General features: G+C 42.8%; 1 protein-coding gene across 1 annotated transcript in view; it reads right to left on the bottom strand.

The window, feature by feature from the left end:
* Nucleotides 1-212: 212 nt before the first annotated feature.
* LOC116523628 (alpha-N-acetylneuraminide alpha-2,8-sialyltransferase-like) overlaps nucleotides 213-13,117 on the bottom strand; it is a 50,467-nt gene continuing 37,562 nt past the window's right edge. The window contains exon 5 of the mRNA XM_032238742.1: nucleotides 213-252. Coding sequence (XP_032094633.1) covers nucleotides 240-252 — 13 coding nt within the window. The 3' untranslated portion in view covers nucleotides 213-239. The remainder of the gene's footprint in view (nucleotides 253-13,117) is intronic.

Raw genomic sequence — 13,117 nt, 5'->3', positions numbered from 1 at the left:
ATGCTTCTAGTCTCTTAAAGAGCCGAGGTGGCACAGTGGTTAAATGCAGGACTGCAGGCTACTTCAGCTGACTGCAGTTCTGCAGTTCGGCTGTTCAAATCTCACCGGCTCAGGGTTGACTCAGCCTTCCATCCTTCCGAGGTGGGTAAAATGAGGACCCGGATTGTTGTTGGGGGCAATATGCTGACTCTGTAAACCGCTTAGAGAGGGCTGAAAGCCCTATGAAGCGGTATATAAGTCTAACTGCTATTGCTAAAAAAGAAAAACCAAATATTGGTTGTTGGAAGAAATCTCATTTTGTTTTTTTCCACTTTATAGGGCTAATCCTAATCCGCAGTGGTTAGGGTGCAGTACTGCAGGCCACTTCAGCTGACTGTTATCTGCAGTTCAGCGGTTCTAATCTCACTGGCTCAAGGTTGACTCAGCCTTCCATCCTTCCGAGATGGGTGAAATGAGGACCTAGACTGTGGGAGCGATATGCTGACTCTGTAAGCCGCTTAGAGAGGGCTGAAAGCCCTATGAAGCGGTATATAAGTCTAACTGCTATGGCTATTGCTATATTTCAAATGCTTCTAGTCTCTTAAAGAGCCAAGGTGGCGCAGTGGTTAAATGCAGCACTGCAGGCTACTGCTAGATCAGCAGGTCAGCGGTTCAAATCTCACCGGCTCAGGGTTGACTCAGCCTTCCATCCTTCCGAGGTGGGTAAAATGAGGACCCAGATTGTTGGGGGCAATATGCTGACTCTCTGTAAACCGCTTAGAGAGGCCTGAAAGGCCTATGAAGCGGTATATAAGTCTACTGCTATTGCTATTGCTATAAAGGGGCTTTCTGACAGAGAAAAGTTGTAGCATCTGACAAGCCTGATTTTCAGCCTTAGGCTTATGTCGTGACTACAAAAGACCTTTTTCATTTTGAAGTAAGGTTTACTGTACCCAAATAAATCATACTACCAGTGATCCTTGACTTATAGCCATTCATTTAGCAACTGTTTTGTAACGGCACTCAATCAGGTGACCAACAACCAGCCCTTGCAGCATCCCCAAAGTCACGTGATCAAAATTCAGGCGCCTGGCAACTAACATATATTTACGACAGTCGCTGCATCCTCGAGTTATGTGATTTGCCATTTGTGACTTTCCCAGCCAGCTTCCGACAAGCAAAGTCAATTGGAGGGGGGGAGGGGAGAATCAGGTTTGCTTAATGACCATGTGATTCACTTAACAACCATGGGGGGAAAAAGTTCATCAAATCATGCGTGATTCCCAACTCTTAGCAATGGAAATTGGGTTTCCAATTGTGGTCGTAAGTCGAGGACTACCTGTGTGGGTTAGACACAGCCATCACATCCAAGCTTCTGGATGATACTGAGTTTCTTTAGTTATTTTTATCGCACCATTATTATTTTTAAAAATAAACTCAAGGTAGTAAACATATCCGATACACCTTCCTCCTCCTATGCTTCCCTCAATGACAACCCTGTCAGATGAGTTTGGACAGAGTGGGTGATTGGCCCAAAATCACCCAGCTGGCTTTCATGCCTAAGGTAGGACTAGAACTCACAAACTCCTGTTTTCTAGCCTGGCGCCTTGATCACTAGACTGGTCCTCTATCACTATCTGGTTACCTCTGGAAGGGTTGGGAGAAGCAGAGATATCGTCAGCTGCTCCTCATTATCTAATCATCTTTGATTGCATTTTAATATTGCAATAGAATTTATCTAGCTCAATTCTGGGACTGTTGGCTCCAAGAAATAAACTCTTCTTCCTATCCTGTCTTCTCTCAGAGATCTGGAAGAGATGGATGCACAAAAACCTACAGGGCACTGAAGGAGCTTTTGATATCTACAGAGGAATTATTGGGTCTCTCATCAGCATCTCTACAACTTTCTGTTTTGGCTCTGCAACCCAACAAGACAGACACGGACGTCAGAGGATAATTAGAACTGTAGACAAAACAATGGCTACCAACCTGCCTTCCATTGAGGACCTGTCTACCCCACGAGTCAAAAAGAGGACCATGAAAATATCTACAGACCCCTCACATCCTGGATATAAATTGTTTCAACTCCTACCCTCAAAACGACACTATAGGGCACTGCAACCAAAACAACTAGACAGAAGGACAGTTTTCCCCTGAATGCCATCACTGTGCTAAACAACTAATCCCTACAACACTGTCAAATTGCCTACTAAGATTGTATTACTATTATTCTTCTCTTCCTTCCTAGTACCTATCTCTTTCCACTTATGACTATAACCATGTTGCATGTATCTTTAAAATTTATATTGTTTTCTTTGTTTCCAGTATGATTTGATTGCTTATTTGTACTATCATGTAGTGCTGTACCTTATGATTTGTGATGAATGTATTCTATTTTTTTTATGTACACTGAGAGCATATGCACCAAAGACATATGCTCCTTGTGTATCCAATCACATTGGCCAATAAAGAATTCTATTCTATTCTATTCTACTCTACTCTATTCTGACAAGGGGATAGATGGGGAACTCATCAAATTTGCAGATGACACCAAGCTGGCAGGAATAGCCAACACTCCAGAAGACAGGCTTAAGACACAGAAGGATCTTGACAGACTTGAACATTGGGCACTATCTAACAAAATGAAATTCAATGGTGAAGAGAGTAAGGTTCTACATTTAGGCAAGAAAAACGAAATGCACAGGTACAGTATAGGTGGCACCTTGCTCAACAGTAGTAACTGTGAGAGGGATCTTGGAGTCCTAGTGGACAACCATTTAAATAGGAGCCAGCCGTGTGCAGCAGCTGCCAAAAAAGCCAACACAGTTCTAGGCTGCATAAACAGAGGGAAAGAATCAACATCACTTGAAGTGTTAATACCACTTTATAATGCCTTGGTAAGGCCACACTTGGAATACTACATTCAGTTTTGGTCACCACGATGTAGAAAAGATGTTGAGACTCCAGAAAGAGTGCAGAGAAGCGCAACAAAGATGATTAGGGGACTGGAGGCTAAAACATATGAAGAACGTTGTAGGAACTGTGTATGTCTAGTTTGATGAAAAGAAGGACTAGGGGAGACACTCTAGTAGTGTTCCGATATCTCAGGGGTTGCCACAAAGAAGAGGGAGTCAAACTATTCTCCAAAGCACCTGAGGGCAGGACAAAAAGCAATGGGTGGAAACTAATCAAGGAGAGAAGCAACCTAAGGAGAAATTTCCTGATAGTGAGACAATTAATCAGTGGAATGGCTTACCTTCATTGTCAACTTTTTTATTTTTCTTTAAAAAAAACAAACACAAATATGTCATCATTTGTCAATCATTAAGACATTGAAGTACAATTTTTTTTTTGTTGTGTGTATCCCTCCCTCCCTCCACCCCCCCACCCCCCCTCCTCCTTCCCCCCCCCCCCCGACTTCCCAGAACCCGTACACGGTATGGATTTTAACTAACACAGTCTAAAATCTATTGAGAAAAAAGAAATAAAGAAATTAATGACATTCTAGATTGACCTTAGCTTCTTCTTACTGAACTGACTTTTAACAGTTTAAATCATTTCTGATCTTAAGCATAGGCTAACTGGAATTTCTTAGTCCCGTATTTATTTTGTATATAGTCAATCCATTTTTCCAGTCTCGTTTATATCTCTCATTTGAATGATCTTTGAGATATGCCGATATTTTAGCCATTTCAGCTAAGTTTGTTACTTTCAATGTCCATTCTTGGATTGTAGGCAAGTCTTCCTTCTTCCAATATTGCGCCACCAACAGTCTTGCTGCAGTTATCAGGTGCAGAGTCAAATTGGTCTCTACCACTGTAAAATCAGTACATATACCTAGTAAAAATAACTGAGGACTAAACTTTATCCTTCTTTTAAAAACATTTTGCAAGACCCACCATATTTTTATCCAAAATGCCTTAACCTTTTGGCAGGTCCACCATATATGATAATATGTAGCATCGAGAGAACCACACCTCCAACATTTAGGCTGTACATTCGGATACATAGAAGCCAACTTTTTAGGATCTAAATGCCATCTATAGAACATCTTGTAAAAATTTTCTCTCAGATTTTGAGCTTGTGTAAATTTCACATTTCTTACCCAGATTCTTTCCCATGTATCCAACATTATTGGTTCCTCAATATTTTGAGCCCATTTTATCATACAATCTTTAACTAATTCTGTTTCCGAATCCATCTGTATTAATACATTGTATATCCTCTTTATATGCATTAAGCTTTGATCTCTTATTTGTTTAAACAGATTATCCTCAACTTGAATAAAACCAATTTTTTGATCTATTTTCCACCTAGCCTGTAATTGCCCATACTGGAACCATGTTTGAACTACCTTCTCCTCTTTTAATACCTCTAAACATTTTAATTGTAATACCCCCCTTTCCGAGGTAAGAAGCTGTCTGTAAGTAATTCTGTCCTGTTTTTGTGCTGTATTCATATTTTCAATTGCGTGTCTAGGAATTGCCCACATGGGTATCTTGTCATTTAATTTATATTGATATTTCTTCCAGACCCGCAATAAAGCATTTCTTAAAATATGACTTTTAAAGGTCTTATCCAATTTTTTGTTGAATAACAGGTAAGCATGCCAACCAAATACCAGATCGTGTCCCTCAATGTTCAATATTCTATCATTAGTTAAATGAATCCAATCACTAATTACAGATAATGCCACTGCATCATAATATAGTTTTAAATTAGGTAGTTTCAATCCTCCTCTCTCACGTACATCTTGCATTATTTTCATCTTTACCCTCGGCTTCTTTCCTGCCCACACAAATTTGTTGATACCCTTCTGCCATTCTAAAAGGTTCGCATCTTTTTTAAGTATAGGTAACATTTGGAAGAGAAATAAAAATTTTGGTAAAATGTTCATTTTCACTGCCGCTATCCTACCCAGCAAAGATAAGTGCAATTTCTCCCATTTTTTCATCTCTGTCTGTATGCTATACCAAAGTGGTTCATAATTATGCTTATATAATTTCCCATTTGAAGTTAAAATGTTAACTCCAAAATATTTGACTTTTTTAACTACCTCACATCCTAGCATCACTCCTAATTCTTCCTTTTGTTTAATATTCATATTTATAGCTAATATTTTCGTTTTTCCTAAGTTTATTTTAAAGCCCGACACTTGACCATATTGATTAATCATATTCATTAAAACCATACTGGATTCCTGCGGTTGTTCCAATATTATGACCAAATCATCCGCAAAAGCGCGGACTCTATATTCTTGCTGCCTAATCTTGATCCCTTTTAAACCATCCAAGCCCCGTATTTTATTCAACAATACTTCCAAAGTTATAATAAACAATAATGGGGACAAAGGACAGCCCTGTCTTGTACCTTTTCCAATTTGAAAAGAGTCTGTCAGACTTCCATTGACTATGATTTGTGCTGTTTGCTGTTGGTATATTGCTTTAATTGACTGTAAAAAATTATCTCCTATCTGCATTTTTTGCAGTATCTTCAACAGAAATTGCCAATTAACTCGATCAAAGGCCTTCTCAGCATCCAAAAATATAAACGCAGCAGGGATCTGGTTGTTCTTTCCCAAATATTCTAATGCATTAATAATTAATCTAACATTACTTTTCATCTGTCTCCCTTGTATAAAACCTGTTTGGTCCGTATGTATCAATTGTTGAATGACCAACATTAACCTATTTGCTAATATTTTAGTAAAAATTTTATAATCTACATTCAGTAATGAAATGGGTAGCCTCAAATTTCTCATACAACTCCTGTTTAAGTCCTTTTATTTCACTTTTAATTTCACTTTTAATTTCTTCTTTCATTTCTTTTATTTCCTCTTTTCCCTCCTCTCTATTATCTCTAAATTTATCTTCCATTTTAATTGTCTGTGCATTAAGAGCCTCGCTTAAATTACTCAGAAAAAATTCTTTCGTTAACACATCCCCAGCAGAGGGCGTAGGAAGCGGAGGCTGCAGCTTTGTGCCAGGCACTGAGGATGTGCCCCTGGAAGTGGAGGGTGACGACTTCAAGTTAATATTTGGTTTTGAGGCCATTTCAAAATTTGTCTGCCTGCAGTTAATAAAACTCTATCGCCTAAATATGCAGCTTTAAGTAAAGAGGCTTTTATTTTGAAGTTTAAGGCTTGGCAAAAGTTTCAGTGAGTAAACATTGTAACAAGACCGTTCAACAGATTCGTCACCATTTAACTTCCAAATAAGCAAAGTTAATGAAGGAGTAAAATTCTTCTATTGTGAAACCAAAACATATGATAAGCTATCTCTTTTGTTTTGAATTCTTTTGAAGTCTTGTGAGAATTAGCAAAAAGTGTTCGTTATTACCGGAGAAACCAGCCTGCTCGGCGCCATTTTAAAAGCCTCTGAGTAAATAATTTTTCGGAGGAGAAAAAGAGAAGAAGCTAAAATGTTGATAAGCAATTATTGTCCTCGCAGTAAACGGATTCAGCTCGTGATAAGATTAAATCAAACAAAACTTAGAGCAGAGTGGGAGAGACCTACTTTGTCCTGCACAAGGCAGTTTGAAGTTCCCAGCACGGACAGCCGTTCTGCCTTGGGCTAGCCCCCCTTTCCTTGCAAGCACAAAAGCTGCAAAAATCGAAGAGCATTTGCCAGCAAAACAGTTTCTTCTTTCCCTCTTGCCTGAAGGATAAGAAAACCTGATAAGACGTCAGATGGAAGATCCTCTAAACAGGTACGTAGCCAGGAATTCGGAGGCAGCTGATTTTTTGCTGCCTTCACCAGTAGGCTCCTCCCAGGAAGTCGCCGAATGGCTTACCTTCAAAAGTTGTGGGTGTTCCACCACTGGTAGTTTTTAAAGAACAGATTGGATAACCAATTGTCTAAAATGGTATAAGGTCTCCTGCTTGAGCAAGGGGTGGGACTAGAAGACCTCCAAGGCCCCTTCCAACTCTATTATTCTAACTAAATGAACTGTTGTAAGCCAAGGACTACTTGTACATTATATGCAATGAAATTTCGTTTTAATGTATGCCAATTAGGGTACTTTTAAAGTGACAATAATTCTAAGTCATTGTAGATTAAAATTGCAATTCCTGTTCGTAAGGGCTTGCAATTGCCAAAGTGAAAATTCTGCCCTCCAAGCACAAGCACAGACTAACTCCTTGTACTAAACTCTACTAAACGTCCCCGATTCAACCATCAAATCACTGCTCTACTTCTTACACGATAAAACGCCTTCCAAAATCTATCCTCTGCCCTATCGTTACATTCCTATCTGAAGTTTCTCAGGATATTTCAGAGGAAAATAACGGAGATCTACAAAAGCATCTCCTTCAAAGCACCTTGGTGGGAAAAGTCACCTTAGATGGCCTGGCCTCCTCAGGAAGGTGAAGAAGAGAAAGACTCATTTGCTGCAGAGAAGAGCAGCTGGCAGGCAGAAGTCTCCTCTCCTGCATTCCCTTCTCTTTGCCAACCAGTCAAGTCCCAGAGTCAATCTAGGTCATACTGCAGAATCAAAATGTGGCATTTCTGTGGCTCACAGACTTTTCCTTAAAGAAGCCGCAGAGATGCCAGGAAGACACATTAAAGTAACCGCAGATTCAAGACAGGAGAGAGAGAATCTTAGGCGGAAATAAACCTAGCATGTGGCATGAATGCTATCCCACAAAAATTGCTGCAGCACAAAAAAACAATACAAAGACTTAGCTGTGTGTAAAATGACTTGTGTTGAGGAAATGCCGGTGGACAGGGTTGTGGCTTAATAAAGACAACTTGGCCCTTGACCCTTGAGTACAGCTGTGGTGAGAAACAGCAGCCCCGGTCGACGGCCTCGCACTGAACATCCATTGTTAAGAGCTATTTTGTTCATTAAATCAAGTTTAAGCCAAACTTTATGACACAACCATTAGGACAGAATCCCATGGACAATCTAGATTGCACCTGGTAAGCCACCCAAGCCACAGAACCGACACAATAAAATGCATATTCTTGTGCATGCTACAGCTGGGACATAATGCCTGTGACTGATGCACCCCATCAAGGCAGATTCTCAAACCAGGAGACTGTGAGGTCTAGTCCTGAAAGTCAACTGGTTGACTGGGCCAATCAGCAGAAGACTTCCCCCACCCCCTTTGAGCTAATCACCAGGAGACGGTGAGTTCTAGTTCCATTTTAGGCATGAAAGCCAGCTGGGCAGAGGTGGGTACTGGATCCCGTCGCAACCGGGATGCTGCGATGGGGACGGGCGTCCTCCTTGGGCATGTGCCGTGTGCACGCCACCGCACTGCGATGCCCCAGCTGCTTGGTGGAGGTCACGCAGGCGCCATACATTGTGCACGTGTGCGCAATTGGCCCGTTTCCCTCAAAAAGCAGTAAGGAACGCAGGCGGGCAGGTGGGCCCAACGAGCCACTGTTCCGGTACGGTGGCCGCTGCTCCCAGCTACCACCGGTATGCCTGTACCGGGGTCTACCGCCCAGAACCCACCACTGCAGCTGGGTGGCTTTGGGCCAATCACTCTCTCTCTCTCTCTTAGCCCATCACACTTTGGAGGATTGTTGTTGAGGGGAAGAGGAAAGAATGTTATGCATGTTCACAGCCTTGAGTTACTTATAAAGTAATAAAGACACGATAAAAATCAATCAATATCAATAAATGCCATGATACATCACTTCATTGGCACCTTCCATGGACATACTGCATATGTCAAATCCTCTACCAGCTAACTGTAGCATTGGTATAGCTAGTTTTTAGAGGATTTCCCTCTATGCCTCACATCCTAGTCCTAAAATCGAGCTCCTTGTCAAGATACTCATGTCAGCTAGCAGTTGATTCTGGGTTAACTCTGGGTTTCCTGTTGCAGATAAATTAGCTAGAAAGTTGATATCAGCCTTATCTTTTGGGGACTGAAGGCAGAGAGCTGTAATATTTTAATAATGAACCCACCTCCTTGGAGGGCCATCCTGTACCAGGACGTGAATGCTTTATTGCTTGTTGGGAATTTCAGAGATATTACACTAAGACAAAATTTATCTTAACAAAACAGAGATCACTATAACGGAAAATAGACAAAAGAAAAAAAATAGATCATAGAAAAAAAATCACCCAAAGAGAAAGCAAGACAGCCAGATGTTCAGGAAGGGTTACTCTTCAATTACAAAATTATAAGCTTATCCTGAAATAGACATAGATGATGATGATGAAAAGATGAAGTACTTAAGTACAGGGGGGAATATTTATAGAAACAGAAGCAGTCTGGGGCCTGCCAAGAAATTCTTCTTCTTTTGCAAGAAAACCATTAACATTTATTTAGGAAATAAGTATAAATGCACACATGGGGTGCTTGCAGTTAAAAAAGTTAAGTAAAAAAAAACAGAATGAGGACAAAAGAAGAAAATAGGTGGGTGTACCTAGCTCAGATGTTAATATGTTAATCAGTGTGATCAGGGGGGAGAGTGCTTACATTTTTAATGTGCTGTAATATCAACAAGGACTGCATTATCTTTTTTTACAGTGCTAAAAAATAGCATATTTCGATCTCTTTGGACCAAAGCCCACACTCTGACTGTTCTAATGGTATCTCCAAGATACTCTGGGGAAAAAAACAGCTGAGGAGAGGAGAAAGAATGAAGAGGAAAGGACAAGCTTTGTTTTAATTTGCATTTTAAAATCATTCCAATTCACTTAATTTATAGCACAAACAAACACTTTTTGGCAAGGAACAAATATTTTTGAGGGTACAAGAAGAACAAAACCGAATTAAAAGATGGAGGTGTTGTGGCCCACCAGTGGCCAGCGGAGCTGGCAGCAAATTCGGATAGTGAGGAGGTTGGGGAAGGACACGGCCAGTCCTGGAGTCTGAGGAAGGCTCTGATGAGGGCTCTGTGTCGGAGGCAGAGAGGGGTCCAGAGCCATACACCAGTTATCAGCTGCCTTCAGACTCAGACATCAGTGAGGCAGACAAACAGCTGGAGCTTGTTCCCAGTGTGTGCATGTGCAGAGTTGCCAGATGAAGGGAACAGCTAAAGAACAGAGGTCGACTTGGGAGGAAGGCCACAGGTGGACAGTGAATGGCCCAAAGGAAATAAAAGAGGAGCGAAAGGGGAGTGGATTTTGCAGGAGACATCAGCCTGGCAGCTCTCCAAGCCAGATAAGGTCTGTGACTGTAAATCCTCCCTTGAAAGAATTTGTTGGATGTGAATGAGCAGAATTCACAGTCAATTAATAAAAGGGTTTTTTGTTGGGACAAGGAGTTTGCTTCAATGCTCTGAGGAAGCCTTGGTCAGAACAGGGGGAAGGAGAACATCGAGCAAGAAATAACATTAAAGGAAGATCTGGCTGAAGGATCTGACCTCCCTTATTCTACCTGGAGGACTCTGAATAGGTTAAGAGTTGGGAATGCCTAAATGTAAGACCATATGCTGAAGTAAGAAGCTCTTGGCAGATAACAACATGTGTAAATGTGGAGAGACGCAGGGCTTATCTGCTGGTATGTTGGCTACTACCAGAAACATGTACCGATAAGGACTTATTTTTGGCCAAGGACAAAGCCAGGAAAGTGACCTCATTCTGGCAGTTTAAAGTTTGATCTAGATATGGAAGAAGAAGAAAGTTACTTAGCTCAGTACAATTAATATATCTTTCTCTTCACATTGGATAGTTTTCCCCTTCAGTCCAATGAAAGACTTAACACCGGTAGCAACCCTGGAGATATTCTGAGGTTCGCAGCCTCAGTTTGAGGACTGGGAAGAGAAAATGGCTCTCAAGGCTTGAGGTCAACCCTTCCAGGGAGAGCTTCACGAGAAATCCCACAGTTGCACTGATGCAAAAGTATCTCAAAAGTTTTCCCTTCATCCCACTTCTCAAAGCGAATCAATGCGGAGTCGCCCTGTGGTCTCTTTCTAACACATTTTAAGGGTTCATTCACACATTAAAGGTAAAGGTCTCCCCCACTGCACATATGTGCTAGTCATTCCCGACTCTAGGGGGCAGTGCTCATCTCCGTTTCAAAGCCGAAGAGCCAGCGCTGTCAAACGACATCTCCGTGGTCATGTGGCCGGCATGACTAAACACCGAAGGTGCACGGAACGCTATTACCTTCCCACCAAAGGTGGTTCCTATTTTTCTACTTGCATTTTTTACGTGCTTTCGAACTGCTAGATTGGCAGAAGCTGGGACAAGTCATGGGAGCTCACTCCGTTATGCGGCACTAGGGATTCGAACCGCCAACCTTTCTGATTGACAAGCTCAGCATCTTAGCTACTGAGCCACCATGTCCCCTGTAATTCACACATTACAGACTATTAAAATTCCTTCTCCAAGTTTTTTTTGGGGGGGAGGGGGGGTACTGCTGTACTTGCTTACAACTAAAAGTAGATGCCGAGTTGGGTAATCAAAGGATGGGCTGGATATTTTGAGGATTTCAGGGGAAGTTGAAATTTGGCAATGCTGGTTCCAGTCCCATCTCATCTTTCATTAAACCTGGTGGGTTTCAATCTGTCCTGCAGGGTATTTGAATTCCGAGCGAGAGAGTGGCTCAGTGGTTAAGACGCTGGGCTTGTCATTTGGAAAGCCAGCAGCCCAGGTTCTTGCCCCAGCTCCTGCGAAACTAGCAGTTCAAAAGAATGAAATGCAAGTAGATAAATAGGTACAACTTTGGTGGGAAGGTAACAGCACTCTGTGGTGTCATGCTGTGGACTGTGGAAATGTCTCCGGACAGCATTGGCTCAATGGCCTTGAAATGAAGATAAGCAATATCCCTATAATCGGCAATGACTAACGGAATAAAATCTGAAAGGGACTCCTTTTGTTCTGACCCAGCTCCCAAACACGACAAACCCTCGTTAGTTAAATAAATGATTCATTTAGTAGGAGAGCCAGCAGTTCCAGCAAAAAGTCTCTCTCTCTCTCTCTCTCTCTCTCTCTCTCTCTCTCATTCCCTCCCTCCCTCTCTCTCAGTGAGATGAATAGTTGTCTGCCACAACTATTCATCTCTGCCCCCTGTCTTTTATCCCCAGAGCTAGGGTGGGGCTTCGCTATCAGCAGTAGCTCTTCCGTCCCAAGGATCAGCCCATAGATTTCCACTGCTCTCCGCTCCTCTGCGCATCAGGCACTGGACTCAGCTGTTCCTTCTCTTCCTAATCAGCCACGTCCAGACTTGGGGGCTGTTGACTCATCATCTGAGGACTGATGGATGGCCCAGGCTCCGCCTCTGTCTCTATCTCTGATGGCTCAGGCTCTGCCTCTCTCTCTATCTCTGACAGCTCAGGCTCCGCCTCTGTCTCTATCTCTGACGGCTCAGGCTCTGCCTCTGTCTCTATCTCTGACGGCTCAGGCTCTGCCTCTGTCTCTATCTCTGATGGCTCAGGCTCTGCCTCTGTCTCTATCTCTGACAGCTCAGGCTCCGCCTCTGTCTCTATCTCTGACGGCTCAGGCTCTGCCTCTGTCTCTATCTCTGACAGCTCAGGCTCCGCCTCTGTCTCTATCTCTGATGGCTCAGGCTCTGCCTCTGTCTCTATCTCTGACAGCTCAGGCTCCGCCTCTGTCTCTATCTCTGATGGCTCAGGCTCTGCCTCTGTCTCTATCTCTGACAGCTCAGGCTCCGCCTCTGTCTCTATCTCTGACGGCTCAGGCTCTGCCTCTGTCTCTATCTCTGACGGCTCAGGCTCCGCCTCTGTCTCTATCTCTATCTCTGATGGCTCAGGCTCTGTCTCTATCTCTGATGGCTCAGGCTCTGCCTCTGTCTCTATCTCTATCTCTGACGGCTCAGGCTCCGCCTCTGTCTCTATCTCTGATGGCTCAGGCTCTGCCTCTGTCTCTATCTCTATCTCTGATGGCTCAGGCTCTGCCTCTGTCTCTATCTCTGACGGCTCAGGCTCTGCCTCTGTCTCTATCTCTGACGGCTCAGGCTCCGCCTCTGTCTCTATCTCTATCTCTGATGGCTCAGGCTCTGCCTCTCTCTCTATCTCTGACAGCTCAGGCTCCGCCTCTGTCTCTATCTCTGACGGCTCAGGCTCTGCCTCTGTCTCTATCTCTGACGGCTCAGGCTCTGCCTCTGTCTCTATCTCTGATGGCTCAGGCTCTGCCTCTGTCTCTATCTCTATCTCTGATGGCTCAGGCTCTGTCTCTATCTCTATCTCTGATGGCTCAGGCTCTGCCTCTGTCT

Source organism: Thamnophis elegans, unplaced genomic scaffold, assembly GCF_009769535.1.
Source record: "Thamnophis elegans isolate rThaEle1 unplaced genomic scaffold, rThaEle1.pri scaffold_72_arrow_ctg1, whole genome shotgun sequence".
Classification (NCBI taxonomy): domain Eukaryota; kingdom Metazoa; phylum Chordata; class Lepidosauria; order Squamata; family Colubridae; genus Thamnophis; species Thamnophis elegans.
The sequence above is the reverse complement of the archived record's forward strand: the minus strand, read 5'-3'. Positions and strand labels throughout refer to the sequence as shown.